Source organism: Dipodomys spectabilis, unplaced genomic scaffold (assembly GCF_019054845.1).
Source record: "Dipodomys spectabilis isolate Male_0828 unplaced genomic scaffold, ASM1905484v1 ptg000004l, whole genome shotgun sequence".
Classification (NCBI taxonomy): Eukaryota; Metazoa; Chordata; class Mammalia; order Rodentia; family Heteromyidae; genus Dipodomys; species Dipodomys spectabilis.
In genome coordinates, this window is record NW_024870681.1 from 255833 (window position 1) to 283601 (window position 27769).

At 47.6% G+C, this 27769-nt stretch overlaps 1 protein-coding gene and 1 non-coding gene across 2 annotated transcripts in view; one reads left to right on the forward strand and one right to left on the reverse strand.

Moving 5' to 3' along the window:
- The first annotated feature begins 1057 nt into the window (after nt 1-1057).
- On the forward strand, nt 1058-1190 carry LOC122120607. The gene has a single exon (XR_006149755.1). It is a non-coding gene; the product is annotated as a small nucleolar RNA SNORA72 (small nucleolar RNA).
- Nucleotides 1191-5040: 3850 nt separating this feature from the next.
- Nxn (nucleoredoxin) overlaps nt 5041-27769 on the reverse strand; it is a 138767-nt gene continuing 116038 nt past the window's right edge. Inside the window, exons 3-8 of the mRNA XM_042693622.1 lie at nt 27301-27434; nt 26802-26902; nt 25269-25375; nt 11851-12030; nt 10078-10202; nt 5041-6637 (exon numbers count right to left, since the gene is read on the reverse strand). Of these exons, the coding sequence (XP_042549556.1) occupies nt 6455-6637; nt 10078-10202; nt 11851-12030; nt 25269-25375; nt 26802-26902; nt 27301-27434 (830 nt within the window). The 3' untranslated portion in view covers nt 5041-6454. The remainder of the gene's footprint in view (nt 6638-10077; nt 10203-11850; nt 12031-25268; nt 25376-26801; nt 26903-27300; nt 27435-27769) is intronic.

The following is a 27769-nucleotide window of genomic DNA, read 5'->3' on the forward strand; positions in this document are numbered from 1 at the left end:
AGTTACATTTGCACTTCCTGTCCCCAGGGATGGGGTGCTGTGTCAAGAGGGCTTCTCTGAAGTTAGGGTGGCTGCAGAACCATTGGACACTCTCAAGCCCCTAAGGGACCAGGGCAAGCTGATGTTTATCTACCAGGTGCCGGGGAGGCAAATGGAGAGGGTTCCAAGCACTGCTTTTCCAATCCCAGGGAACAGGGCTGGAGTCAAGGCCAAGGAGTGTGGTTGTACCACTTCTCTTACTACAGTGGCTTCAGTGGTTTGAATTTTGTGTGAGCCCAGCAGCTGTGCATTCTGGGGGGACTGAGTTGCGAGCATGCTCAAGAGCCACGGACCACCTACCTTCCCTTTCGGTTTCCATTGGCTTCCTAGGAAAACTTCGTCTTAAGAGATCTATATTGACAGCCATACTGTTTTCCTAGTGCAGGCACTTTGGGAGTGTTTACCTAGGGCTCTGCACAGGTATACAATGCAGGCAGCCCATAGATTCTTGAGACTTCTGCCTGGCCAGCTTTTTAGAAAGTAGACAAACCCAATGAGCTGAAGAGGACTGAAGTGACTCAGTCAGGCTGGGTCTGGAAGGCAGCCCAGAGAATCACACAGCTGAGTTTGCCAACAGCTAAGTTTCCCCTTCAACAGCTTAGAGAAGTGCTAAGGAAACAAGTCAGTAAAAGGAAGGTCACTGGAGTGGGAAGGTGGCTCAGTGGTAGAGTGCTTGCCTTGCATCCATGAGGCCCTGGGTTCAATTCCTCAGCACCACAAAAACAGAAAAAGCTGGAAGTGGCGCTGTGGCTCAAGTGATAGAGTGCTAGCCTTGAGCTGAAGAGCTGAGGGACAGCACCCAAGCCCAGAGTTCAGGCCCCACGACAAAAAAAATAAGGTCACATTCTGCATGAAACCAGTTTCCTGTGGTTTGTGTCTGTGGAATATGTTGCCACTGATTTGTTTAAAAATCAGCGAAAAAAAACAACCCATACCTTATCCTTGAGAAAAACAGCCAGGTGAAGCACTGAAAAGTTCTTCGAGCCCATTTTACCAACAGGGTAAAGGGGAAAAGGCATTGCGAATATTCTCGCTGTTCTGATTTTGTAATAATCAGGACAGGCTAAACATTCGCTACACTAAGACCATGCATGTGTCCCCAGATCTAGGTCTTTTCCCTAGGCCTGGTTTTATAAATGCTGGTGATAAACCTGAAAAAAAAAAAAAAAAAAAAAGAGAAAAAAAAAAATGAAAAAAAAAAAAGGGGAAAAGGCAGCTCATACAAAGCATGAGTATAATTTAGCCCAGAGCAAGTAGAAGCACCAGAGGCAAATTATCCTTCCCTTTGACTGATTATTAAGGACAAGTGGTAGCTGATTGTTAATTTGCTGAGATTAGAAAATCCCTATCACGAATTCTCATTTGAGGTAAGTGTTTGATCTGTTACCATTTCCCCAGTAAATACAAATGGAATAGTATATGACCAGAAAAATACTCTGGCTGCAAGAGAATCAGGAATGCTGTTTTAGTTTCTCACCTTTGCATGGCTTGTAGCAAGCACGGTGGCCACAAGGTGGCAGGCTGAGCCTCAGAATCCAGTCCCAAAGTTGAAGAAAAGGTCCGACTTCCCTGGGTTTTAAGTTGTTTCAAAGAGGAAAAGGAGGGAGTTGACTGTGCTTCCACCAAAGAGCATTTTCAAGCTTGGATTGTCTCATATAATCTTGGCAGAAATAAGAGGCTGAAGTAAAATTGAACCACAAAGGAGAGAAAAGGGACAGAAATGGGAAGAAGAAGAACAGGCATGGCTCTTCCCTGTGAGAATATGTCTGTACAGCAGCCCTGGGTAAGGCCCCAATGTCCCAATGTAGGCAACACCTGCTGCTAGATCCTGGGGAGAATCCCATTCACTAAGGCCCATGGGGAGACATCTCTGAGACCTTCCACCACTTGCCCCAAGGATCACAGAAGCTCCAGATGTCACTGTCATCCAAGTTAGGCAGCATTGAGCTCTTTTGTCTTCCCCCATAAAGGCTCCAGAAACAGCACTACCCAAGGGTCCCTGGCTAGTGCTGAAGACCAGCTGCACCACATGGCCTGGGGCCTCTGTCAGCCCAGCTGCCCCCCAGCTGCTCAGTACAATGGACTCCACTTACACTCATGTCTTTTCAAGAAAGCACTCAACACTTTAAAATTCCAAGATCTTCCTTTTTTTCTTGGTGAATGTACAGTGTGCTAAACTACAAACAAAGTAGTGGATGACCAGTGTCTGGACTAAGGAGCTGTGTCACATCAGCAGTTGAGATCCCTGCTGTGAACCTAGTCCTCACCGGAAGCCTCAGGACCTGTTGTTGCTCAACAGCAAGTATGAAATCTGTTCTTCCTCCTCTCAAACATGGGATTCCCATTGTCTAAGGGAAGAGCAGCCTTCTCATCGGGATGGTCCATTGCCAATGCTGCTTCCTCAAATTACAAGGATTAGGGGTAAGGGTGTAGGTGGCTCATGCCTGTCAGCTACTCGGGAGACTGAGATATGAGGATCATGGTTCAAAGCCAGCCTGGACAAGAAAGTCTGTGAGATTCTTACCTCAAATTAACTCAAAACAAAACAAAACAAAAACAGAAGTGGAGCTATAGTGAACAAAAGAAACTGAGGGACAGTAGGGCCATGAGTTCAAGGCCCAGAACTGGCACACACAAAAAAAAAAAAGCAGGAAGAAACAGATGAAGACAAGATGGTTACAATCAGACCTGGCAGCAGGCTGCCTGGCTCCACCAAGATGGGAAGGGAGGCAATACATTGACAGCAGGTGGGACATCCACTTCCTCTGATATCCAGAGGACACTGAATTTTTGGCACTGGGTCCTAAACTCCTATCTCCTTCTGTATCCTAGTTCTAGTCTACCTGATTGTCTTGTGTGAGGTCTGAGCACCCAGGAATCCTCACTCAAGGCCATCGCTGTTTTGGGCTGCACATTGGTCTAAGGGTCGACAGTGGCTTTTACAAGTTAGCACTGTATTTAATGGGAACCGAACTCTCCCTCAGAATGAGTTCCACCCACATCTGTTAACCCATTTCCTAACATGGGAAGTATTCCAAGACACTGAGGGAGTGAGCCACACTAGTGCCTTGAAAAATGAAGCATACTTACCTTCATCCTTTTACACGATCATCCGTTGCCCTATCTCTCCTATTAGAGATATCCCGGCCCAGCCTTTTTTTTCCTGAAAAATCTTTCAACCACCCCATGTACTCACAGGCTATAGACATGAATAATGAAACTCACAGCCAACAGTTTAAGGGTTTTCACTTAAGCAGCCTACTTGGAGAAAAAAGGCATGCTGTTTCTTGTCCCTGTTGTCACTGGCAATGCAGGCTGTAGAAAAAGTGCTTACTTCAATATAACTTAGGGACCAACTTGAAAAATAATGGCTAAGGGTCCTCAGGTTAGTCTTGGGCTCCTAAGGCCTCAGGAGGCACCCTCTGCAGCCCCTGGTCTTTGCCACCTCAATATCTGTACCACAGTGGCACTCCATCACCATTGGGCAAATATAGGCCTTGCAAGTTGGTCAAAAAGATGGCATTGTGTCTACCCCATGTGATGGGACCAGATGCTCACCCAAGCTGCCCCAGTGGGACAATTCTACCTGTGTATTTCTACACGTGTACATACCTATGGTTTTTTGCTTTACGCTCACCAACTCAATGCCATATTGGGCCCCAGTGGCCTGTTCCAGGCCATCTTCTGCTTTCTGTCTTTGTGTGTATGTGTGTGCGTGTGCATATGTCAGTCATAGGGCTTGAACTATGGGCCTGGGTGCTGCCTCAGCTCTTCAGCTCAAGGCTAGTGCTCTACCACTTGAGCTACAACACTACTTCTGGCCTTTTCTGTTTATATGGTGCTGAGGAATTGAACCGAGGGCCTCATGCTTGTGAGGCAAGCACTCTACCACTGAGCTATCTTCCCAGCCCCTCTGCTGTCTTATTGCTGGATTCAGTTTGCTGCCCAGAGCATGGCAGCAAGATGGAGAACAGCTTTTTAGTGTCTTTAATTAGGCAACAGGAAAAAACAAAGTCTTGACTGTAAATTACCACTTGAAACTTGGTTGATGCCAAAAAAGGCAGTGCTGGCTCCCTGTGCTGGGATAAGTGACAGCCACTGCTTCCCAGCACACATGGTGATGGAAGGTTGGATGATTGAGGCTACTCTTCCCTAGCATTTCCTCTCAACACAGCACCAACCTGCACAGAGCTAATCCTTTTCAGTAAATATGCCCAGCTGACTGCGACCCACATATCCACTTACAAAGGGGGATTCTGGGGTCAGGGAAAAAGTCAGCCCAGGACAGACCACCAAAGTCTCCCAATGGAGCTAATTTCCCCATTACAGTGACCTAAGCAATCAACTCCTCATTGGACTTCGTTCCTTCTGCCCTGTCTCCAAAGATAAGGAACTAAAACGGACTTCATTTCTTTCAAGACAATCAAAATAGGAATTTGCACATCTTCCAAGATGGGGTGGGGAACTTCAGTCTTACGCCTTTACTCACCCTACCCGTTAGAGACACGGGCAGAGAAGCCCCTGTTAGGATATGGTCGAGTTAAAGCATCCCTAGCTCTTGCCCCATTCTTCACAGGGAGATCCATGTGTGATTTTTTTGTGTTCCCCTAACAGCTTCTCCAGGTCCCAAGCGCCGAGCTCCCCTAAAAGAAGAGGAAACTACACAAAATGTCCACAAACCTAGAATTCACCCTCCATCAAGTGCCAAGTGAAGCTAGGAGCCATGATAGCCTGACCTCCATGAAGGAAGTGCCTGACCCAATTCAAACAAGCTTCTTGGCATCAGGAAATCAAGGTGATTTGGAAGCCAGGGCCTTGTGCACACATGCCTAGACAAGTGCTCTACTACTTAGCTAGCTGCTTCGCTTTATCCCCAGCCCCAGGTCTTGGGATGGCTGAAACATCGCTCTCGGGTTTTCCATGCCCCACCACTGTCTACCCTATGAGCAAGAATCGGGTGAAAAAGATTGCTGTTATTAAGGACAGGAAAAGCCAAGTGGATGATAACATCCAGAGATGCCTGCTTTATTTCTTTCTAGGTGATTGCATTTCAGGCTGACAACATCAAATACTCTAATTACCAACTAATTTTTCACCTCTGAGCTACAAATCAACAATCCAATTCAGCATGGGACAACAGTGTCAACAGCTTATTGGAGGAAGCTATATTTTCCAAATAAATGGGTTGGCAGAGTGCTGAGTAGAGCTGAGGGCAAGGAACTGGGATTGTTTAAAGTCCCACCATCTAATTGAGACAGACTATACACCCCTGGGAATCCTTAGGACAAGGCCCAACACCCTGAATCCTAAGGATAGACTGGTGTTTCTCTTTGTAGTCAGTTCAGCTCAAGAGACTGAGCTACTTGGGACCAACTAAGGAGATCCAAGGCCTCCAGGTAGTTGCCATATCCCCTGTCCTCTCATTCCGGCCCCAGGTCTAAGATATAGCACTTCTGTATCTTGGGAAAAGCTAGGCTTCTGGTTAAGTTCTTGTCACTTTTTTCTGTTTTGAAAAGGAATAATGACAGGTGATGGAATAGGGAAGGGTATATCAATGGAGACTTGGTGGCCTCTGGCCCAATGCTGGTTGAGACAAGTCTGTGTTGGCCGAGCAGTGCTCCTCTAGGAGCTCAGGGCCAAATTCTGGGATGATGTCTAAGGGGAAGAATTCAAAAATGAAACCCCAAGATAGTGGGAGCTGCTTGTAGGAGCAGGCAGAAACTTGGGAAAGGAAGGAAGGAAGGAAACAAAAGAAGAAATGAGAAACTAATCCCATGATAGGAACCCAACAAAAGTAAGCAATTACTATATGAATCATTTGTTTAGCTGCTTGTTTTTCTCATAACACCCTACATGCTTCCTTTTAGATTGGGGGCGGGAGAAGCTCCCCTGACCAAGAACCCACTGACAAGCTGCTGATTCCCATCCAACCAAGACAAACCATGTTCCTTGCAAAAGGATGCTCTCAGATGATGCCTGTTGAGGCCATAGCGCTTTCTTTGCTCCATGGGCATCTGTAAATGTCACTGAGCAGTTCCCTTCTGCTGTCTCAGCCTCTGGGTGTGCATGCTGGCCCCACAGCCAGAGCCAGAGCCCCATTGGCTGTCCCAGCTCACTTATGGTCTTTCATGGAGAGCTAGTGACCTGGAGAGAATGCGGCAGTCCCAGTTGTGGCCGATCATGCCATCCCCATGAGCCCCAAGCAGTCTCCAAACATGATGGGTGCTGCCGCTGCTGCTGTGAGGACTCACACCCTTGGGTGCTGGCTGAGGAGTAAATGCAGAAACAAGGCACCACAGAGAGGTTGGACACGGATTGTTTGATTCAGGATATGCTGGAAAAAAATCCAAGGGTGGAGGAAAGGAAGGGGAGGAGAAGACTGTCTTAAATAACATCTCCAGAGGCCGGAGTCCCACTAGATGGGCTCTGGTTTGAGTTTTTCTGCTAGGAAGTCATTCACAAAGGCCTCCACAATGGCAGGGGTGATCTCTTCCACGTCCATCACATACTTGGCCCGGGCTGACATGTCCAGAATGGTGAGCAAGGGGGCAGCTTCAGGCAGATTGGTGTAATCTCGCAGGGAGTCAGTCATGTCATCCTAGAAGCCACCAGAAAGGAGAGAAAACAAGGTTTTAAACAAAGAGACCCAGCCAGGCAGACAACATGGAAGAGGACAGTTCTAAGCATCCTGAAGGAGAGAGGCTCTTGGTGTAGGGAGCAGGAGACAGCCCTTCCTGGAGGTGGAAGAAGCTGGACAGGGTCCTTAAAGGCCCCCCCAACCACAAGCCAGCCATCTTCATTAGCATGGATGTAACCTTAGCAGACACTGCTTTTAAATATGTGGTATTGGGTCTGGGAAGGTGGCTCAGTGGTAGAGTGCTTGCCTTGCATACATGAAACTCTGGGTTCGATTCCTCAGCACCACTGAAGCAGAAAAGGCCGGAAGTGGCGCTGTGGCTCAAGTGGTAGAGAGCTAGCCTTGAGCTAAAGAGCTGAGGGACAGTACCCAGTCCCAGAGTTCAGGCAACAACTGACAAAAAAAAAAAAAAGAGTTATCAAGCTGGGTGCCATAACTGTAATCCTACTCAGGAGGCTGACATCAGGACTGGTTCAAAGCCAGCCTGGGCATGAGACTCTTATCTCTAATTACCCGCAAAAATGCAAGACATGTGGGGCTGTGGTTTAAGTAGTAGAGGAAGAGCCTTGAGTAAAAATACTCAAGGACAGCGCCCAGGCCCTGAAGCCCCAGGATATCAGCACGCGCGCGCGCGCGCGCGCGCGCGCGCACACACACACACACACACACACACACACACACACACACACACACTCCTTTGACTACTTATTTTTGCAATCAACTGCCCCAGGATATCAGCACGCACGCGCACACACACACACACACACACACACACACACACACACACACACACTCCTTTGACTACTTATTTTTGCAATCAACTGTCAGTTATTTGCAGCTCCACTGTGGATTAGCAATGCTAATTTGGACACCTGGAATGTTTAAAACAGAAACAACCTCCTACAGCCCAGATCCAAGAAAGACCGGGATGCATGAATGTTCACACCAGTTCACTGCATTTGTCTGCAATGGAAACTGGCACTGTCTTATGCATGTTTTCATATCAGAAACTGCCTTATACATACAGAAGCAAACACAAACCTAAGGAAAAAAAAGCTTTTGTCAGAGAGCAATGATTTGAGGCTACCTTTCATGCTATCGACTCTCACTTGGTGGGTAACAGAAAATTGACTTTATATTACCCCTCCAGTTGAAATGCACAATATTTAAACTGAGTGAAAAAAAAATCTTGAGTCATCCTGAAGAAACAAAGTTGGGTTATTCCTGGCTGTAAATGGAGATGAGCAGAACATCTACAGCTCTGAGACGAACCAACCATGACTTTCACAAAAACCAAGGAAGACTGTTGGTGATGGTCACCCCATGCCACAGTCTTCCCGCCCCACCCGCCTGCCACCACCACCACCACCACCACCACCACCACCCCACACACACACACACACACACACACACACACACAGAGCGCATAGATTTTCCAGCATTGCTGGGTGCATCAATATCTTTGGCACTCAATGCTTGATTCAAGCACTCCACATGGGTTAGTAAAAGCTTCATGATAAATAAGAGAGACACCTGGACAAATACTGTACATGTTGTTCCTACCAGGAGGCCTAGACGAAGCCAAGCACCCCACTGCCTCCCCTCCTGGGCTTCCACTGTGCAAACCACAGGGAGATGGCTTTAATGTCCATTAAGATGTCAGATGGGATAACTTCTGTTTGCCCAGGGATGAAATCAAGACTAAAAGAAGGGGTCCTCCTTTGCCCTGGGCCCGAGTCCTGGGCTCAGTCAATGCCATGTTCCAGGCTAGCTCCTTTCCATGGTGCCTTAGACAGGGAACTGGCCCGAGAAAGCCGGGTGAAGTGTACATGAAGCACTGCAGGTGGGGGCTGGAGCAGTGAAGCACAGAGGAGCCTCTGTCTGGTTTTCTGTCCCTTCCTGTTCCCTTCCATCTACACATGAGTGGGTCTGTGTGTTGGAGCACTGCTCCCAGAGTCACACTGACCTCCCATCAGCCCCCTCTGCTCCTTACTTCCTGCATGACCTTAGCCAGGCACTTCTTGGAGCCGAGGTCCCGTCCTTTGTCAGCAGACTTAACAGCAGCTCCTAGCACATGGGGATGCTGTGGAGGTGAGCAACTGGCCAGCACTCACAGCCCTGCCAGGGAGGGAGCCGCACTTTTCTCCCAGTGAAGCAGGACAATGAGAAGTGAGGTACAAAAGAGAGGAGTAGGTGAAGCACTTGGCTGAGTGCCTGGGATACAGAAAACCTGCAAATGCTTCTTTTCAGGCAGGCTTCTAAAGCACCGCCCTACCCAGAGCTCAGCCTTTCTTTTCTGCACCCATCTTTTCTTCAGAGTCATTCTCCAGGGGTTAGAGTTTAATAAATGCAGAACAGCCTCACTACTTTGTGTGCAGCGTCTGGTGAGCCCCAGACAGGGCCTGTGAACCTTCTTTGTTTCCCTCCACCCCAGGGCTGGGCAGGGTCATTGGGGCTGTCTCCAAGGGGCCCAGCAGGGCCTCCCAGGGCGGCTATTCAGGAGGTGATGAATGGGTGGCTCAGGGTGTCTGGCCCCTGCCTGTATTTCAGTGCCTCTCCTGGGCTTTAAACAGCATGAAAGGAGCACAGGTCCTACCAACTAACTAGAGGCACAGCCCAAAGGGCCAAGGGCAGGGATGGCTTCAGTGTCTGTCAGTGCTGGTGAGCATGCGCAGAAGTGTGTATTATAGGGGAGTGAGGAAAGCGCCTGCGCCACTGAACACAGCCATCTTGTGGAACATGGGTGTCTGCACGACACAGGTTGTCATGCCGCAGGGTAGCCAGGGGCCTGTGCAGCGACCTCTGCTTCAGGTCCTGCATTTTTTCACACTGGGAGATATCATTGGACAAATGAGAGGAGAGGAGAGAGAAGAGGAGAGAAGAGAGACAGAGACAGAGAGGGAGAGAGGGAGAGAGGGGGAGAGAGAGAGAGAAACCTTGTATATAAGAGACTGAGAAAGCTGCAATCTCCAACTTCACATTCCTTGAGCTGGCTGGATGAATGCAGGTCCCAGTGATGACCCAAGCCAAGATCCCTGTAATGTCCAAGCCTTTTTTTCAGGCTGGTGCAGAGGGACTAGCCAGCTTAGTACTCTGCAAAGAATCCAGGGTCTGGTTCTAACCAGTCCCATGTAAGCTTACAAGGGCAGACTGGGGGTGTTTGTGGCTGCAGCTGGGATGGGTAGCAGCTCTGGGAGGGCTTCCTCCTGCTCTGAGGCTGCCGAGTGAGAAGGAAGAGAAGAGGAAGGAGCAGGGGAGGAAATGGTTTTCCATGGTTAAATGACACACCTTTCCTTCCTCATTTGTCTGTGGCTGAATCAACACAGACCCAGAGGTCCCTTCAAACCTTCTGCAGCCCGGTATTACTGACCTGCCAGACCAAATCCTTCCTCCACACTCACCTCCCCAGCAACAAAGAACAAAAGAGGTGCCTCTTCCTCTTTGGCTTTGTAGTTGGCAATGATTTTCTCAGCTATTGGCTGAATCAGCTGTTTGGCTGCCTCAGACTCTCCATCATCCTCAGAATCTGTGAAGGGAAAAGAAAAAAGATACTAGGTTGTGAAAAGGTGGGACCCCACCCACCCAAATAAGCCTGAGCAGCAGAAATGCCCATCTGAGCTGCACCAGAATGGGAGTGAACTTCCTTAGGCACAGCATCTTCCTGCACACAGCTGAGTGGACATGCATGTACAAGCAGCAAAGCAAGCAGTACATGGCTGGCATGCTCACCTGCTGAGTAGTACTAATGTCCCCCAGTAGACAGCCTTTACCAGTGAAATCTTCACAAATGCATCCTAGAAACTGGGCTTTCCCCATGTCAGAACCTGAGGTCCCTGGTAGCTTTTCTGTCGATCATAGAATAAGGAGTCATGACTTGGGATTTCTGGTTTCCAGTGGGAATGGCAGAAGAACTGGCAGTGAAGGCAGAGTGAGGACTGGTTTGGCTGGCAATGATGGTGGTGATGGGAGAGCCACAGATGTTCACAGCTGGCAGCCAAACCATCTGGACTGGGGAAGGCTAACTGCAGAGAACATGGATCTGGCACACCCAGAGAAGCAGCCACACCCAGAATACCAGGCTCATACTATGGAAGCCTGTAGCCAAGATCTAGGGTCACGCCCAAGGGACAAAAGCAGGAGAGGGGAGAGCAGGCTCTAGCAGATTCTACCCTGAAATGTTATAGTGCTCAAGAGGCCTGTGGTGTACACAGACAGGGAGACATACTCCAGAATTCTCAGGGCACTGTAATCCTAGTAACCCTAGTTACTCAGGAGAGATCAGAAGATAGTAGTTCAAAGCCAGCCAGGCAGCCAAGTTCACTAGGCTCCATCTCCAAAATAATCAGAAAAAAAAAAAAAACAGGCTGAAGGCATGGCTCAAGTGGTAGAGTACCAGTAGTGAGTAGAAAAGCCAAGCAAGAGCACAAAACTCTGAGCTCAAGCCATGACATTGGCACGGGGGGAAAGTTCCTTTGGGCCTGCTTATTGGCAACCCTGCTCCCACCAGACCTCAGAGAATGGGCTGATATGCTGCACCTAGTCCTCTCTGAAGCTGGCATGGTGCATCTTATTCACAGTCTGGGTATAGCCATTTAGCTGGAAGGGAGAAGTCCCAGGGCAAAGAGCAAGGTGGCTCTTGGCCGGCAAAAGCAGCCTGTGGGCTGTCGACTCTAGGCTGAGCACGCCCACCCAACCGAGAGGTAAACTTGGCCACTGAGGCGGGGAAGAGCCAGGCATGTGGCCTAAGCCAGTGCTGGCAGCCACTGAGGCAGTTCAGGAGAGCACAGGGGAGGGCAGAAGCAGCAGGGTGAGCATTGGCCAGAGGGGGTCCAGCTTCCAGCAGCTGCAAGGTGAGCAGGCCCACTCCTTTCAACAATGACTCTGTTCATGGGGGTTAGGGGCATCCTCCAGCCCTGACCTATTCGGCCCAGCTGGCAGTCAGGAGCAACAAGGAAGGAAAGCAGGGCAGCGCAGCTCCCAGACCACCTCCCACAGGGGGAGATCCATGAATAAATCATTGGGGTCAAAAGCAAGGCTGAAAAGGAGACAAAGGCCCAGGCTTAGCTTTGTGAGTATCTGGAGGCTGTGGTGAGGTCTATCCTGGATGTCCTCCCCCCATCCCCCCTCCCATCCCCCCCCCCCCCCCCCGCAGGGGACCCTGTTGGGCTCCATACCTACAAAAAGGACGAGGCAGGGGCCCTCATTGAGCTGCACTGCGTTGGAGTCGGAGAGCTCTAGCACAGGCTTGGGGTGCCACGGGAACTCCCTGCAGTCCTCATCATTGAGCACCTCCACCCGCCCCTGCCGCGTGATCACCTCCCCCTGCGGGTCCAGCACAATGAGCGTGGGGATGCCTGCAAAAGAGACAGAGAGAGAGCTTGGCTGCTGGCCTAGGGGAGGTGAGAGGCAAGAGGCAGCCAGCAGGGACACATCATCAATGAGGAAACCAGGCCTGGAGTCTGAAAGTCCTGGGCTGGATCCAGGCTGAACCGTGGATGGACTAGTGATGGAACTGGCTGAGGTGTGCATGGCACCCTGCAAGTCACTCCACCTGCATGGGCCTTAGTGTCTTCAGGTGCACTGTGAAGGTACTGTAGTTTGCACCCTTACCCGCTCCGTGGAGAGCACAGTAGCTGGGGGTTAGCGCAGTGGTAGAGTGCTTAGCATGCACAGAGTCCTAGGCTCCATTCCTTCCCCACTCCTGCTGCCCCCACCCAAGGTGATGTAACACACACACAGATGCTCCCACCGAGTACTTGCTGCCTCATCAGCAACAGATTCTAGGTGGACCTCACAGGGGCACAAGACCCACCACCAACAGTAAGACAGCCTGGGGCGAAGCCAACAGGAAGGCAGGGGAGGAGGGCAGCTGGCTGCCAGAGAGCCGTAGGCAGGCCCTGTGCAGTCCCCATCACTGTCCCACCAGCGATGTGTGGGGAGACCACACACACACACACACACACACACACACACACACACACACACACACTAGCACGTGCGCGGGGCGCGCGCGCGCGGGGACAATCCTCAGAGAGAGCATGCGCAAACCCCATGTGACTCCAATGAGCAACCTGAGAAAAACTCCATCCTGGGTTCAGGTGCATCTGAATTTGCAGCCAGGGCTGCCCTCGATGGAGCAGAGTCAGCCTCAGCCCCGCCCTTTGGGGACACCTGTCTCTCCACTGGCAGCAGGTCCCTACTTCCCCCAGTCATCTTAGAACTATCCAGGCACCTCTCCTTTGGGGCAGACCAGAGCCTGAATTTTATATGAAAGCCAAGGCAATTTAATATTTATAGATTCCAAAGTATTCGGTCAGTAATTTGCTCCACTGACATTTTACTTCTCCATAGGGGAGGACACCGAGGTACCAGAAATATGGCCCTGGAGCTTTGTAACCTGCTGAGGCAGCCAACCCAGCAGGCATGTGGTGGTGGGCCAGTCTTCAAAAGGAATAAACGAATCCATTATGTTCACAGCTATTAGAAGAAGTGGCTGGATGTGTCAGGAACAGGTTGAGGGAAATGGGCTCCTGAGGACTGCCATTCCCACCACATCTCTCACCTCTCTCTCTCTCTCTCTCTCTCTCTCACATACACACACACACACACACACACACACACACACACACAGAGCCTGCACACCTCTGGGGTTTTAAAGATGTGTGTGGCAATGAACAGGTCACCTGAGGACTTCAGTCCTAGCCATTCTGGTCCCCTAGAGGCCTAAGCCCACATCGGGTCTGTCTCCTTTCTGAAGATCAGGGGCTGGACTTCAGTATGTGGCCTGAAGAGAGCACGGAGCAGGAGACATCAAAGCCAGCTAGGGGCACTTGAGTGTTCCATATCACCAAATCCCAACCTCCAAAAACCTTTGATAGATGCTGGGCACCAATGGCTCACATCTGTAATCCTAGCAATTTAGGAGACTGAGATCTGAGGATCATGGTACAAAGCTGGCCCAGAGAAAAAAGTCCATGAGACGTTTATCTCCCATAAACCACCAGAAAACCAGAAGTGGAGCACATTTTTGCACTGTTTATTTTTGAGATAGGGTTTTGCTTGCTGCCTAGGAGCATGCCTGGCCCATGATCCACTTATTTTAGGTTTCCTGAGATGACAGATTCCTACCACTGTGTGTAACATGAATTGAGAAAGGGGTCTTGGGAACTTTTCTGCCCATGTTGGCCTTGAATCCCTAGTCTTCTGATTCCAGCCTCCCAAGTAGCTAGGATTACAGGTGGGAGACACCAGTGTCTGGCTTTTTTTTTTCTAAAAAGTCACCTGTAATCCAGGTACCAGTGGCTCACACCCATAATCCTCGCTACTCAGGAGGATAACATCTGAGGATCATGGTTCAAAGCCAGCCCAGGCAGGAAGTCTGTGAGACTTATCTCCAATTAACCATCGAAAAGCCAGAAGTAGAGCTATGGCTCAAGTGGTAGAACTCTAGCCTTGAATAAAAAAGTTCAGGGAAGCCAGGTGCCAGTGGCTCACACCTGTAATCCTAGCTACTCAGAAGGCTGAGATCTGAGGATCGTGGTTCAAAGCCAGCCCAGGCAGGAAAGGTTGTGAGACTCTTATCTGCAGTAAACTACCAGAAAACTGGAAGTGGCGCTGTGGCTCAAATGGTGGAGCACTAACCTTGAGCTGAAGAGCTGAGGAATAGAGTTCAAGCCCCATGAAGACAAAAAAAAAAAAAAAAAGTTGTTCAGGTTCAGGACTGGTACAAGGAAAATAAAAGTTCCCTGTGAGCTGACAATGTGACTCATGAGAAGGCAGAAAATAGAGACTGGGGCTTTGTTCTATTGAAAGTGACAAAAACTCTGGGTGGGCTGGAAGACATTAGCTAATACTAAGGGAGAGACAAGGAAAGTCCTAGGAGGGTGCTGCCTGCCAAATGTGGGTCTTGCACTTGCTAGCCAAGCACTCTACCATATGAACCATACTACGAGCCCTTCTGGTTTTAGTTTATTTTTCAGACAGAATCTCAGGGTAACTTTTCCCAGGCTGGGCTCTGATCGCTATCATCCTACCTTAGTCTTCCAAGTTTTGGCGACCACAGGTGTGAACCACCATGCCCAGCTTGTTTTTGAGATAAAGTCTCAATAACTTTACTCGGGCTCTCCTCTGAAATCCTCCTGACTCTGCTTCCTGAGCAGCTGGGATTACAGATGTGTACCACACCTGCACTGGGCTGGTGTACTTTTACCTGTGTCATTTTTTTCACTTTTGGGCTTAGATCATATATTCTATGTCCCCAGAAAGGGCTCAGCCAAAGCCCCAGGCTCTGGGAAACTGAGCTGGCCCTAAAATGATACCTCAGAGTCCTCTCTATTACCATCTCCCTCAAAGCACAAAGAAGAAAGAGTAAGGCCTTTGCAGTCAGCTCCAAACCTTCCTCCTGGGGTCCAGGAACCTATCTGTGAGTATGTGTGGCAGTAACATGTTCTGAGACATCGCCTGGTTTAGTTTGGTTGTTTCTCTAATGCTAGGGAAACGGCTGTGTAGGGATGTGATGGGAGTGAGTTGGTTACAGCAAAGAAGCTGAAATTGTCCAGGGTCTAGGGGAGAGGAGGAAAGATCCAGGTAGAGCTGTAGCCAGATCTCTGTGCATGTATGATCTGAAGAGCCTGGGAACCATTTCCCAAAGATTGCTGGGAGCTGGAAAGAGAACTGGGAGGAAGGATAGATCCTGGAACAGCAAGTACAGGACAATATTATGTCATCATGAAAACGATCATGAAAGACTGTGGCCATATGTAAATGGGCTTCAGTACACATTTTTTGTCTTTTAACTCAGCAGGGCGTGGTATATTATTAAGGAAGTGGTGCAGAGTTCAGTGCTATGCATACATTACAACCATGTGTGAGCATGTATGCATATGGACAGAGACAAAAGGAACTCAGAAAGTGGAAGCAGAGGTGCAGGTAAGGCAGGAATGTTGGTAAGACAAAATACAAATAAACTTGGATTTTTTTTTTTTGGAGCGGGGGGTAAAACTGGAACTTGAATTCAGGACCTCAACTTGGTGGACAGGCACTTATTACTCAAATCACTCTCGCAGTTATTTTCACTTCAGTTATTTTTCTGATAGGATCTTGCATTTTTGTCCAGGCCAGCCTGGACTGCAATCCTCCTACTTCAACCTACAACTACAGGTTATAAAGGTACTTCAATGCCTCCCACATACCTGGATGATAGGTGTGTCCCACTCTGCCTACCTAGATGTTCCTAAGTGTTGTCATACACATGGTTTAACACAAAATGCAGAAGTGAAGAGCAGTAGATCTGGGGGTACAGATGACAAAAACACAAAAATAAAGCCAGGTCTCAGCCCATCTATTGCCAGTCCCATTCATTAGATTACTTCTCCTCTTTTGGCTCTTCCTTTTCCAGCTGAGGAAGAAACCATCTGGTTGGCTGATGAAACTCAGAGAAACCCAAGAGAGGTCAGAAGGGTAGGTCTGGACCTCTGAACTGGCCAGCAAACCTGTGTCAGGAGACAGGCACGAACACATGTACAGCCATATTCTTATAAATTCAGAACCCATCACTGTCTATCAACAGTGGAACAGTTAAGGCGACTGGTACAGTCATACAATGGGATGTTTTCCACCTCTAAAAAGAAATTAAGATAGAAGTAAATATCAACAAGGATAAACCTAAAAAACATAACAGTGGGAAAAGCAAGTTGCAAAATGGTATTCATTACAACATGACAGCATTTTACGAATGCTTCTCAAAGACACATTGAGCAAAACTATATATTATTCATAGATTCATATATATGCAGGGAAATGTGGAAACAGGTTATGAAGTTACATATTAAATGTATGGTGGTGTCCTCAGGCAAGAGGTAGGAGGAGGGCAGGTGAGGAAATGGCTCTCATCTCTGTCTGTCATGCTCCTGTTCACTTATATTTGTCTTTGTTTCTTTTCTTTATTTTGTGGGGGGGATGGAGGTTGGTTCTGCCTATTTGGTTATATATATGTATATACATATATATATGTATATATGTGTGTATATGTAGTGGAGGGCATGGGTACTGGGGCTTGAACTCAGAGACCGTGTGCTGTCTCACTCAAGGCTGGCACTCTCCAGTTCTGCTTCTTGCTGGAGTCTCACAGACTTTCCTTTCTGGACTGGCTTCGAACCATGATCCTCAGATCCCGGCCTTCTAAGTAGCTAGAATTACAGGTGTGAACCACCAGCACCTAGCTTTGATTATATTTTAAATATCTGAGCAAAAATGTAAATTCTGGGTGTGAAGTTACATGGATGTTTATTATATTATTCTGTTACTTCTTGCTTTTTTTTCTTTCACGTTTTCACAATTAAATGCAACACACAAAATAAAACTCCAAGGTCCCTCAGTAGATTCTCAGGCAGCCCAAGGCTGCCCTCACTGGCCAGCAGGGCCAGCTCCACATAGCCTATGCCATGACCTTGAATACTGAGATTTGGTCACAGAAACAGTCAGAATCAGTCAGTTGATCTGTACTGATTGAAAATTGCAAGCTCCAGATGTCTCGTTTTCACAGATTTTCTACTGATTCTGTATCAAATCCCTTTTTTGAAAGAGTCAAGAAAGAGGGCAAAGAAATGGAGAGGAATGGGAAACGGGAAGGGGACAGGAAAGAGTGGAAGAAGGACAGAACAAGACGGAAAGAGAAACAGAGCAGACGCTGGCAGTAAAGGCCCCACACTATGGTCTCCCAGCCATCAGGCCAAAGCCTCTGCTTCCAAAGACTGGGGCAGGGAAAAAAAGAACAAAACCTTCCAGGGACTCCTAGCTTGAGAGAAAGGGCTCTAGGCCTCCCTGCAAAGAACAGGGTGTTCTCTGACAGCCAGGATGGCTTAGACTATGGCTGATGGGATTATTTTTGCCAAGTGTGTCTAAGTGGTCTCCCTAGAAAGGCATTTTTAACCAGCTTATAGAGCTGTAAATTCCTCAGCGTGCACAAAGCACTGGGAGGAGAAAGGCTCTGTGACCGGGATAAGCCAACTTCACCCTGGGAGGTGTCTAAGGAGATGGATGGAAGTCAAATGTCAGGTCCTGGGTGAGTGTAGCCCCCCCCTCCGGTCCCTCCGTAAGAACTGCTCTTTTAGTCCTTTCAGCCTGAGGCAAACTCATCCTCGAGGCCTGCAGCAGCTGTGCCACCCTGTAGTAAAAGAAGTGACTGGAAAGGCACAGCCTCAAGGGCGTCATCCCCCCAGGATACCTTAACATGCTGTGAGCATTTGGGAAGCCATGTTGTGTGGTGACACTACAATCTAAGGACACTCTAAGCTCTGCTCTCAACAGGCTCAGAGGAGGGCAGGTTCTTCTGATATTATGTATTTTCATCCAAGCCTGCTAGGACACACACCAGGAAGCCATGAGTGAGTATCTGGCCAGATATCTTCCACTCTGGGAGGTGCAAACAGGCCAGGTGGAGGCATCTAAGCTTGGGTGCAGGCTAAGGAGCACTCTGGTACTGTTCTGTAAAGCAACTTTGTCAAAACAGATGCTAGAGTCTACCCTGAACAACAGGAACCAATATACAAGGACACGTGCACCTCCATGTTTATTGCAGCACTGTTCACAATAACTAGGATATGGAAACAACCCAGATGCCCCACCACAGATGAATGGATCCAAAAATTGTGGTATCTATACACAATGGAATATTATGCAGACATTAGAAATGACAAAATAATGGCATTTGCAGGGAAATGGATAGAGCTAGAAGGAATCATGTTGAGCAAGGTAAGCCAAGAGCAAAGAGACAAACGGTACATGGTCTCCCTGATAAGTGGATGCTAAATCCAAAATGTTAGGTGATACGACAAAACTAACAGGACTCAAGAAACAAAGAACTCCCACTCAACTGGTCGAACCACTACTAAATATCCCCATGCTGCTGATCACATGTATGGTGTATTTGTGTACACCGTTATATGTTATAGACTGTGATAGGCAATTTGCTCCAGGAAAGTTAGAATGAACTTGTGACTTTAAATGAGCATCATTATTCTACAATACTGAGAAATTCGGGAAATTATGTAATCACTTAATCACAATAAAAAAAAAAAACCTCGGGGAAGGTAGGGAGGGAAAGGATGGTAGGGGGAAAATAATGGAGGGGGTAACAATGCTCAATAAGAAGTGTACTCATTACCTTACTCATGTAACTGTAACCCTCTGTATAATATCTTTACAATAAAAAATAAAAAAATATTTTAAAAAAAAAACAGATGCTAGAGGCCAAAGTGGAGGCAGTGCCCTGTACACAGGAACATGGCCAGAAGACACATAACCCCATGAGATCTGCTGGACCACACACTCAGACTCTGTGTGTGTGTGTGGGGGGGGGGGGGGTACGTGCACACACAATATGTCAGTTGAATGGCTTTGGAAACTTTTTCCTTCCTTCCTTCCTTCCTTCCTTTCCTTCCTTCCTTCCTTTCTTTCTTCCTTCCTTCCTTCCTTTCTTTCTTTTTTGGGTCATGGGGCTTCAACTCTGGGCCTGGGCACTGTCCCTCGGCTCTTCAGTTCAAGGCTAGTGCTCTACTACTTAAGCCATAGCGCCACTTCTGGCTTTTTCTGTGTATGTGGTGCTGAGGAATTGAACTCAGGGCCTCATGCATGCAAGGCAAGCACTCTACCACTGAGCCACCTTCCCAGCCCTGAAAACTTTTTTCTTTGGGTAGTATTGGGGCTTGAACTCAGGGCCAAGGCATTGTCCTTTAGGTTTTTGGTTTGATTTGGGGTTTTTTTGCCAGTCTTGGGGCTTAAACTCTGGGCTTGGACACTGTCCCTAACCTTTTGTGCTCCAGGCTAGTGATCTACCACTTGGGCCACAGCTCCCCTTTTGGCTTTTACTGGTTAATTGGAGATAAGAGCCTGGGCTGGTTTTTTTATTTTATTTTATTTTTTTTTTTGTCGGTCGTGGGGCTTGAACTCTGGGCCTGGGCGCTGTCCCTCAGCTCTTCAGCTCAAGGCGAGCGCTCTACCACTTGAGCTACAGCGCCACTTCCGGTTTTCTGGTGGTTTATTGGAGATAGGAGTCTCACGGTCTCTCCTGCCCGAGCTGGCTTTGAACCACGATCCTCAGATCTCAGCCTCCTGAGTAGCTAGGATTACAGGCGTGAGCCACCAGCGCCCGGCTGGGCTGGTTTTAAACTGCAGTTCTCAGACCTCAGCCTCCTGAGTGGCTAGGATTACAGGTGTTAACCACCAGTGTCTACATGTCCTTAGATTTGTTTTTTGCTCAAAGCTGGCATACTACCACTTGAGCCACAGCTTCACTTCTAGTTCTTTGATGGTTAATTGGAATCTCATGAACTTTCCTGCCAGGCTGGCTTTGAACTGTGATCCTCAGCTCTCAGCCTCTAGAGTATCTAGGATTACAGGCGTGAGCCACCAGTGCCTGGCTAATTGGAAATTTTAACCATAGAGTCACACAAAAGCTAAAGAATTCAATCAGAAGTACTTACTTTATAATGCTACGATGACTATGAAAGAATTTACAGCCCCTTCGGTTCAAAGGCAGTTTGACTAAAGACAGGTAGTGATCTGTAGAGGCAAGAAAAAGCAAAATCTGCTGGGAAGGTGGCTCAGTGGTAGAGCGCTTGCCTTGCATGCCTGAGGCCCTGGGTTCGATTCCTCAGCACCACATAAGCAAAAAAGAAAAAATGCCGGAAGTGGCGCTGTGGCTCAAGTGGTAGAGTGCTAGCCTTGAGCTGAAGAGCTGAGGGACAGCGCCCAGGCCCAGAGTTCAGGCCCAACGACCGACCGGACCCAAAAAAAAAAACAAAACAGAAAAAGCAAAATCTAATCAAGCCCTGGGGGAAGCTGCTAGCTTCCAAGACCCCAGGAAGTGCAGAAATGATAGCACTTGAATCAGGAATGGGAGGGGCAAAATTCTGACAGTGACCAGACTCATTCTATGTATGAGCAAGGACACAGCACTATGAATAGATAGGTTGCCACTGGCCTGACTGCTAGCCTTCTGCAACCTGGATGTGTGGAGAAGATACTTCCAAAATAATGCAATTATTCCCTTAAAAAGTAGGGATCATTCAAACCTGAAAAAATCTAGAATTATATTTAGAAACAGAAATCAAACTCGTGGCATTCACGTTTTGGAGGCACCCAGAAATCCATGCACACTTGGGGTATCTGACTTTAAAATTTAATCTGAGGGCTAAGAATGTGACTTAGTGGTAGAGTGCTTGCCTAGCAGGCATGAAGCCCTGGGTTCAATTCCTCAGGACCGCATCAACAGAAAAAGCCTCAAGTAGCACTGTGGCTCAAGTGGTAGAGCGCTAGCCTTGAGCAAAAGAAGTTCAGGGACAGTGCCCAGGCCCTGAGTTTAAGTCCCAAGACTAGCCAAAAAAAAAAAAAAAGATTCGGTCCGAGAGGCTAGCATTGCTTCTGCCACATGGTTTCCCGCTTAAGGCAGAGAGTACAAGTGGTCAGTTACATCAGAAGATAGAATCCTTGCATTTAAATCACCTTTTATATTGCTATCTCCACTCTTCAAAAAAGAAAAAAAGTTCAGGAAGCTTAAAAATGCATGATATAATCCAATAAAAATAGATGAAAACATTGCCCTGAGGGGAAAGCAGAAGGAAAGGAACAAAGCTAGGGTCAAGGTCATGCACAGAAATGGTAAGCTTTGTAAAATTGCTAAAGGTGCTTGCAAATTCAGATGACTTTTCTAGGGGCTAAAAGCAAAGAATTGTGGCCTACAATGAAATTCAAAGTATACAAAAGATTAAAACACACACATACACACACACACACACACAAAACTAACCTGGTACTGGGTATAGCTCAGTGTAGAGCACATGTTTAGCATGCATGAGGCCTTTAACACCAAAAAATAAAGTATGAATATAAAAAATAGGCCAGGGGCTGGGAAGGTGGCTCAGTGGTAGAGCGCTTGCCTTGCATGCTCAAGGCCCTGGGTTCGATTCCTCAGCACCACATAAGCAAAAAGAAAAAAGCCGGAAGTGGAGCTGTGGCTCAAGTAGTAGAGCGCTAGCCTTGAGCTGAAGAGCTGAGGGATAGCGCCCAGGCCCAGAGTTCAGGCCCCATGACCGGATCCAAAAAAAAAAAAAAAATCCTCATAAAAAATAGGCCAGATGCTAGGCGCCGGTGGCTCACACCTGTAATCCTAGCTATTCAGGAGGCTGAGATCTGAGGATCACGGTTCAAAGCCAGTCCTAGCAGAAAAGTCTGTGAGACTCTTTTTTTTTTTTTTTTTTGGGGGGGGGGGGGTCCGGTTGTGGGGCCTGAACTCTGGGCCTGGGCGCTGTCGCTCAGCCATTCAGCTCAAGGCTAGCGCTCTACCACTTGAGCCACAGCGCCACTTCCAGCTTTTTTCTTTTTGCTTATGTGGTGCTGAGGAATCGAACCCAGGGCCTCAGGCATGCAAGGCAAGCGCTCTACCACTGAGCTACCTTCACCAGAAAACTGGAAGTGGTGCTGTGGAGCACTCACCTTGAGCTGAAGAGCACAAGGATAGCGCCCAAGCCCAGAGTTCAAGCCCCATGACCAACAACAACAAAAGGCCAGGAGTAGTGGCTCACACATGTAACCAGTTATCTAGGAGGCAGAGAGCAGTAAGTACAGCGGTTCTAAGGCCAACTCAGGCAGTAAGTTAGTAATATTCCATCTCAATAACAAGCTGAGCACTGGTAGCATAAGCCTCGGGTCCCAGCTACTTGAGAGGCATAGTTAGGAGGATCAAGGTCCAGGCTGGCTTCAAGCAAAAACAAGAGACCCTATCTGAAAAAATAACTAGAAGCAAGAAAGGGCTGGCTCAAGTGGTGGAGTGCCTGTCTAGAAAGCACAAGGCCCTGCATTCTTATCCCAAATAATAAGTACAGGGAGTATATAGCTGAATGGTAGAATGCTTGCCCAACGTATATAAGGCCCTAGGTTTGATTTTCAGTACTGCTCCCAAAAGTAAACAAAGAAACAAACAAAATAAACCCATTACCTGCTCAGGAGAAGCTTGACTTTTACTAGGTATTGTAGGTTAATTTACCAATGATAAATTCCTTTAAGAGGGATTTCTAAATTAAGGGTTTTGAAGATTTTTAAGGCTGCTGAGGTATAGTTGCCAAATTTCTCTTACCAACAGTTGTCCTGATTCACACTCTATACCAGCAGTCTGCTCTCTTCCTTACACGGGGATGGGATGATCATTTTAAGCAAATACGACAGAAACAAATTCAGTATTTTCATCTGAAATCATGAAATTATTTATGCTGAATATTTTTCAGATCCATACTGGTAAATGTATTGGATAGATTGCCTTCATATGTATATATATATATGTATATATATATATATTTCATATATAAATTACATATATATTTTTTGGGGGGGGGGGCCAGTCCTGGGGCCTAAACTCTGGGCCTGGGCACTGTCCCTCAGCTCTTCAGCTCAAGGTTAGCACTCTACCACTTGAGCCACAGTGCCACTTCCAGCTTTTTTCTTTTTGCTTATGTGGTGCTGAGGAATTGAACCCAGGGCCTCAGGCATGCAAGGCAAGTGCTCTACCACTGAGCCACCTTCCCAGCCCTACCTTCATATATTTTTATAAATTAGCTGTCTTTCTAAAATTCTATCTGGAAAAGGCTCTTCTTAAAGGATACTGATTCCTTTTTTTGTTGTTGTTGGTCATGGGGCTTGAATTTTGGGCCTGGACGCTGTCTCCCTGAGCTCTTCAGCTCAAGGTGAGTGCTCTAACACTTGAGCCACAGTGCCACTTCTGGTTTTCTGGTGCTTAATTGGAGATAAGAGTCTCACGGAGTTTCCTGCCTGGGTGGCTTTGAACAGCAATCCTCAGATCTCAGCCTCCTGGGTAGCTAGGATTACAGGCGTGAGCCACCAGCACCCAGCTTATCTTTCAAAAAATGTAAGATCAGATTTTTCCTTTTTTTCTCCTTTCTGAGTTAGTCAACAAATATCTGTAATGTTCTTTCTCTGTGCCCAAAACTGAAATGTCCAAATTTATTGAGAAAAGAAATCTTCAGTGACTTGCTCAAGGCCACTCAGTAGTAAGGCAGGGCCAGTGCTGGACCTATATTAAGGTGGTGGCATCAGTGAATGTGGAAAGAAATGAGAACCAACAATGATCCAGGAGAACTGGGCCTGATAGAGGTAGGACACTGGACACATTGCACAATCTTGTTCTGCTCTGAAATATCTCCTCAGTCATTTATGAGTGTTCCAAAGCTCAACTGTACCAGAGTCTGTTTATGCACATCTGCACACCCCCACACAGGCTGTAAGGAGAAGAAGCGTGCCCACACCATGGCCCAGGAACCTGTTAGGAGTCAGAGAGGTCACGCATAAAGGACACCTATTGGTGTGTATGATTTTTGCAAAAAGCCAGGGTGTCACAGTACTGTTAGAAGGCCAAGTGTAAAAATCCAGGTTCATCAGATGAGGCAGGGCACAGCTGCACCAAACTATGGCACCAAAGTCATATTAACACTTAGGAAAGACCTGGGGCCTAGTCAGCCATAAGCCAGCAATGGAGCCTGTACCATAGCCTGGTGGGTTAGGCGAGATGGAAGGAACTCCTTTTCCTACTGAACAGTTATGAAGGCAGCCATGTCTAAGTTATTCCAGAGTCATTTTGGGGGTGAAGAAGTGAATCCCACACGAGAAAGGACAAAGCAAGAGGGGTGCTGGGATGGAATGTAGGCAAGCTCTCTACTACTAAATTTCTCCCTCCCCACTCCTTACACTCCTAATTTGACTCTTACACTGGCAATTAAGTACTGCATCAAGAAAAAGTGAAGTCTGGAAAGGAGGTAGTCACATAAAAAAGAAAAAGAATCTAGTTTGTTTCTCTATAATCATTATGTCTGAAGAATACCACCATTAGTATTCAAAGCCCTAGTTCTCATCATTCAGGAAGTTTCCTCCCCTGAAAGGTGATTCTTACTCAGCTCCAACCATGATGCTTTGGGAACAGGAAAAGTGTTTATAAGGCTAGTGCTCTACCACTTTGAGCCACGGCTCCACTTCGAGTTTTTGAGTAGAGATGAGTCTCACAAGGACTTTTTCTGCTCAGGCTGGCTTCGAACTGCAATTCTCAGATCTCAGCCTCCTTACTAACTAGGATTACAGGTGTGAACTACCAGTGCCCAGCTTCCTAGAGATTCTTTGTCAGAGGTTCATCATTCCCACTTTCCAGAGGAAGAAACTGAGGCTCAAGACTAAGTGATGGGACCAAAGATCACTCTTCGGTCTGTATGGAAGTAAGACCACTGCGACAGAGTTTTGGCCAAGTCATTTTGAAGTATATGGTCGATGCCTACGCATATCAGAAGCCACCCTGCCACAGGTGAGAAGCAGTTATCTAACCAGGAGAGTACTTAAAAACAAAACAAAAAAGCAAGCCGTTAGAATGAGGTGTAAGTTACATACCATAAAACTTATCTCAAGTAATTTTTAAGATGGTGAGGAATGTGAACACTTATGGAAATACAAGTGTTCTTCTGCAAAAAGGAACCAAAGGTGTGATGAGCCCAGGTTATCATCCAAGAAGCCCCATGGGAGCAGGGCCTGGGATGCCTACCTTGGATTCCATAAAGCCGGTTGAGGCGTGACCGCCGGGCTTCATCGGTGTAGGGGACAGCGAGCCAGGGCATCTCACTGAAATACTGTTTGAATGACTCCTCTGATCTACAGGGAGACAGATGGAAAACAAGGCACAATTATCCAGTGCGCAACCACCACCTGGTCCTCTCACCGGTTTCCCAGGTTGCTATGTCAGAATTCCTAATTCTGGTGCTTCCTCTGATGTCAGACCATGGATGGTGCTATCCTGTCCATTCTGGTACTCACCAAGAAGCAAAGGCCTCCACATTGCAGGCAGAGCCAAAGGAAAGTGGCAAGTGGGTCATGTCAATGTCCTCACCTGTGTCCAGACAACTACACTCATGCCCGACTTTCCTTTCTCAACACAGACAGGCCAACTTTTACAGTGAGCTTAGAAGTACGCACTGCCCCATGCCACATGATTTCAAATTTGCATAGGGAGCTGTGATATGTACAGGATCATACATTTAAAACCAAGTGTATGATTGCATGTGTTAGGAACTCCAGGGAAAACCAATCTACTCAAGTAATAGCCGATCAGAGCCTCCCTGGGGCTGGGCTCGAGGGTGGGGAATGATCAAGAAGGGAGTACAGAGGAACCTTGTGGGTGTTGGTTACACGGGTAGACACAGTAGATAAAACAGTTTAGTTAAAATGTATAGAATGTATGGTGTTGAAATTAGATTTCAATAAAGGTGATTTAAACTGGAAAGCTATTTAAAGCTTTCTAAAAATGTGTGTGCCATGTGGCACGCCATCAGGCTTGCGCCCCCCCCTTCCTCTCTGCCCCCACTCCCCAGGACCACAAGGTAATTAACAGCATGGGAAGTTCAACAGGACACAGTAATGGGCAAAAGGCCTCTGGTATGCTGGCATCTTAGAGATCCTCCTGTGAACAGGGCCCTTAGGAGGCAGAAGCATCTGGCAACTAAGTCTGGATTGAGGCCAGAGTTCTGAGCTAAAGGATGCTCACTGATGAGTAAAACAGGACAGGAGGAAAGAAGTGGGTGAAACTAAGACCGAAAGGACTTGACTTCCTCAGGGAAGAACATCCCCCACCCTCCACCCTTGTTTTTGTGATTATTTATCCATTCAGGTCCAAATGGTTCTAGCCAGAGTGTGTGACCAGAGCTACCAGAGCTAAGAAAATGATTGCATATCCATCCAAGATAGATGTCACATTGCATTAGTTTGTGGCTCTCTTCCATACCCCTCTATATCTTTTCCTCATGATTTAGAAATGGAATAAAATGGAAAACACATCCTAATCTCAAATAATCCAGGCTTGGACTGGGATATGTTTAGTGTTTCCAGCAGTAAGAGGTTTTTCTAGGCTCCCTTCAGACAATTAAATGAGTCTGACAGGAAATGTATTGGCCCCTCTGCCAATAATCCCATCTCCTACCCTCCATGCTCCACAACAAGAAAGTAAGCAATGTGAGGCAAAAGGTATGAATGCTAACCACATATGGAGCAGTTACAGGACAGTCACTTCATTGGCACACATTACCTGTCTGCACTAACAAAGATGATCTCAAACTGCTGGCCTGCCTCCTTGATCTTCCGGTAGGATTCCACCAGCACCCTGGTGAGGCTTCGGCAGGGAGGGCACTGAAAGACAAGAGCAGGACCAATGATGTGCTATCAGGGGCCAGATAAGCAAGACCCAAGTAGGACTAACCTGTAGACTCAGTTCATAAGAGAAGAAAATAAGCTCATCTCTCTTCTTGGGGAGAATCCAGCCCGGGCTCTGCCCAGGCCATACGGTATGTCAGGAGGCAGCGGTTAGTATAGTTCCTTAGGGACCCTTAGAGAAGCTCATCAGAATGGGCTGAAGAAGTCATTGTCTTGCTGCTGTCATTGTTCATAAAGTGCTTATTGCCTACCAACAAGGTGCAGAGGACAAGAAGGCCAAGGAATACCTGCCAAGTGTTCACATCTCCAGAAGCCAACCATAGGAAGGCTTGGTGCATCCTTCTGCCTGAACTAGGGAGGGACCAAACACTCACCCAGTGTGCGGAGAAATAGACTCCCACGTGAGACCCCTCCAGACTGCTGCTCTCCAACGACTGCTCGTTATTTCTAAGCAAGGGCCCGGAAATGACTTCCCTGAAGGGCTTAGGTCCCCAAGGGAATTCCAGACCTGAAACAAGGCAACAGAGGGCAAGAATGTCAAGGCTCTTTGTGATAGCCTGGGACTGGGAAAGCCTTCTGGCTGCAGGTGCAACCCCATGATCAGATGGCATTTGTAAAGACAGTCACAGGACCCTCAGTTAACAAGGAAACCAAAGTGGGGACTCATCCAAAGCCAAGCAAGCCCTGCTACCCTTGAAACAGTGGTCCCTGGCCTGGATGAGCACAAAACCCACCTCCCAGGGGCCATCTTAGGATGCAGAAGGAAGGCTTCAGATGTACAATGAAACAAACAGAACAGACTCCACAGGTAACTCAGAGGAGGTAAGCCAATACCAGTCCCGG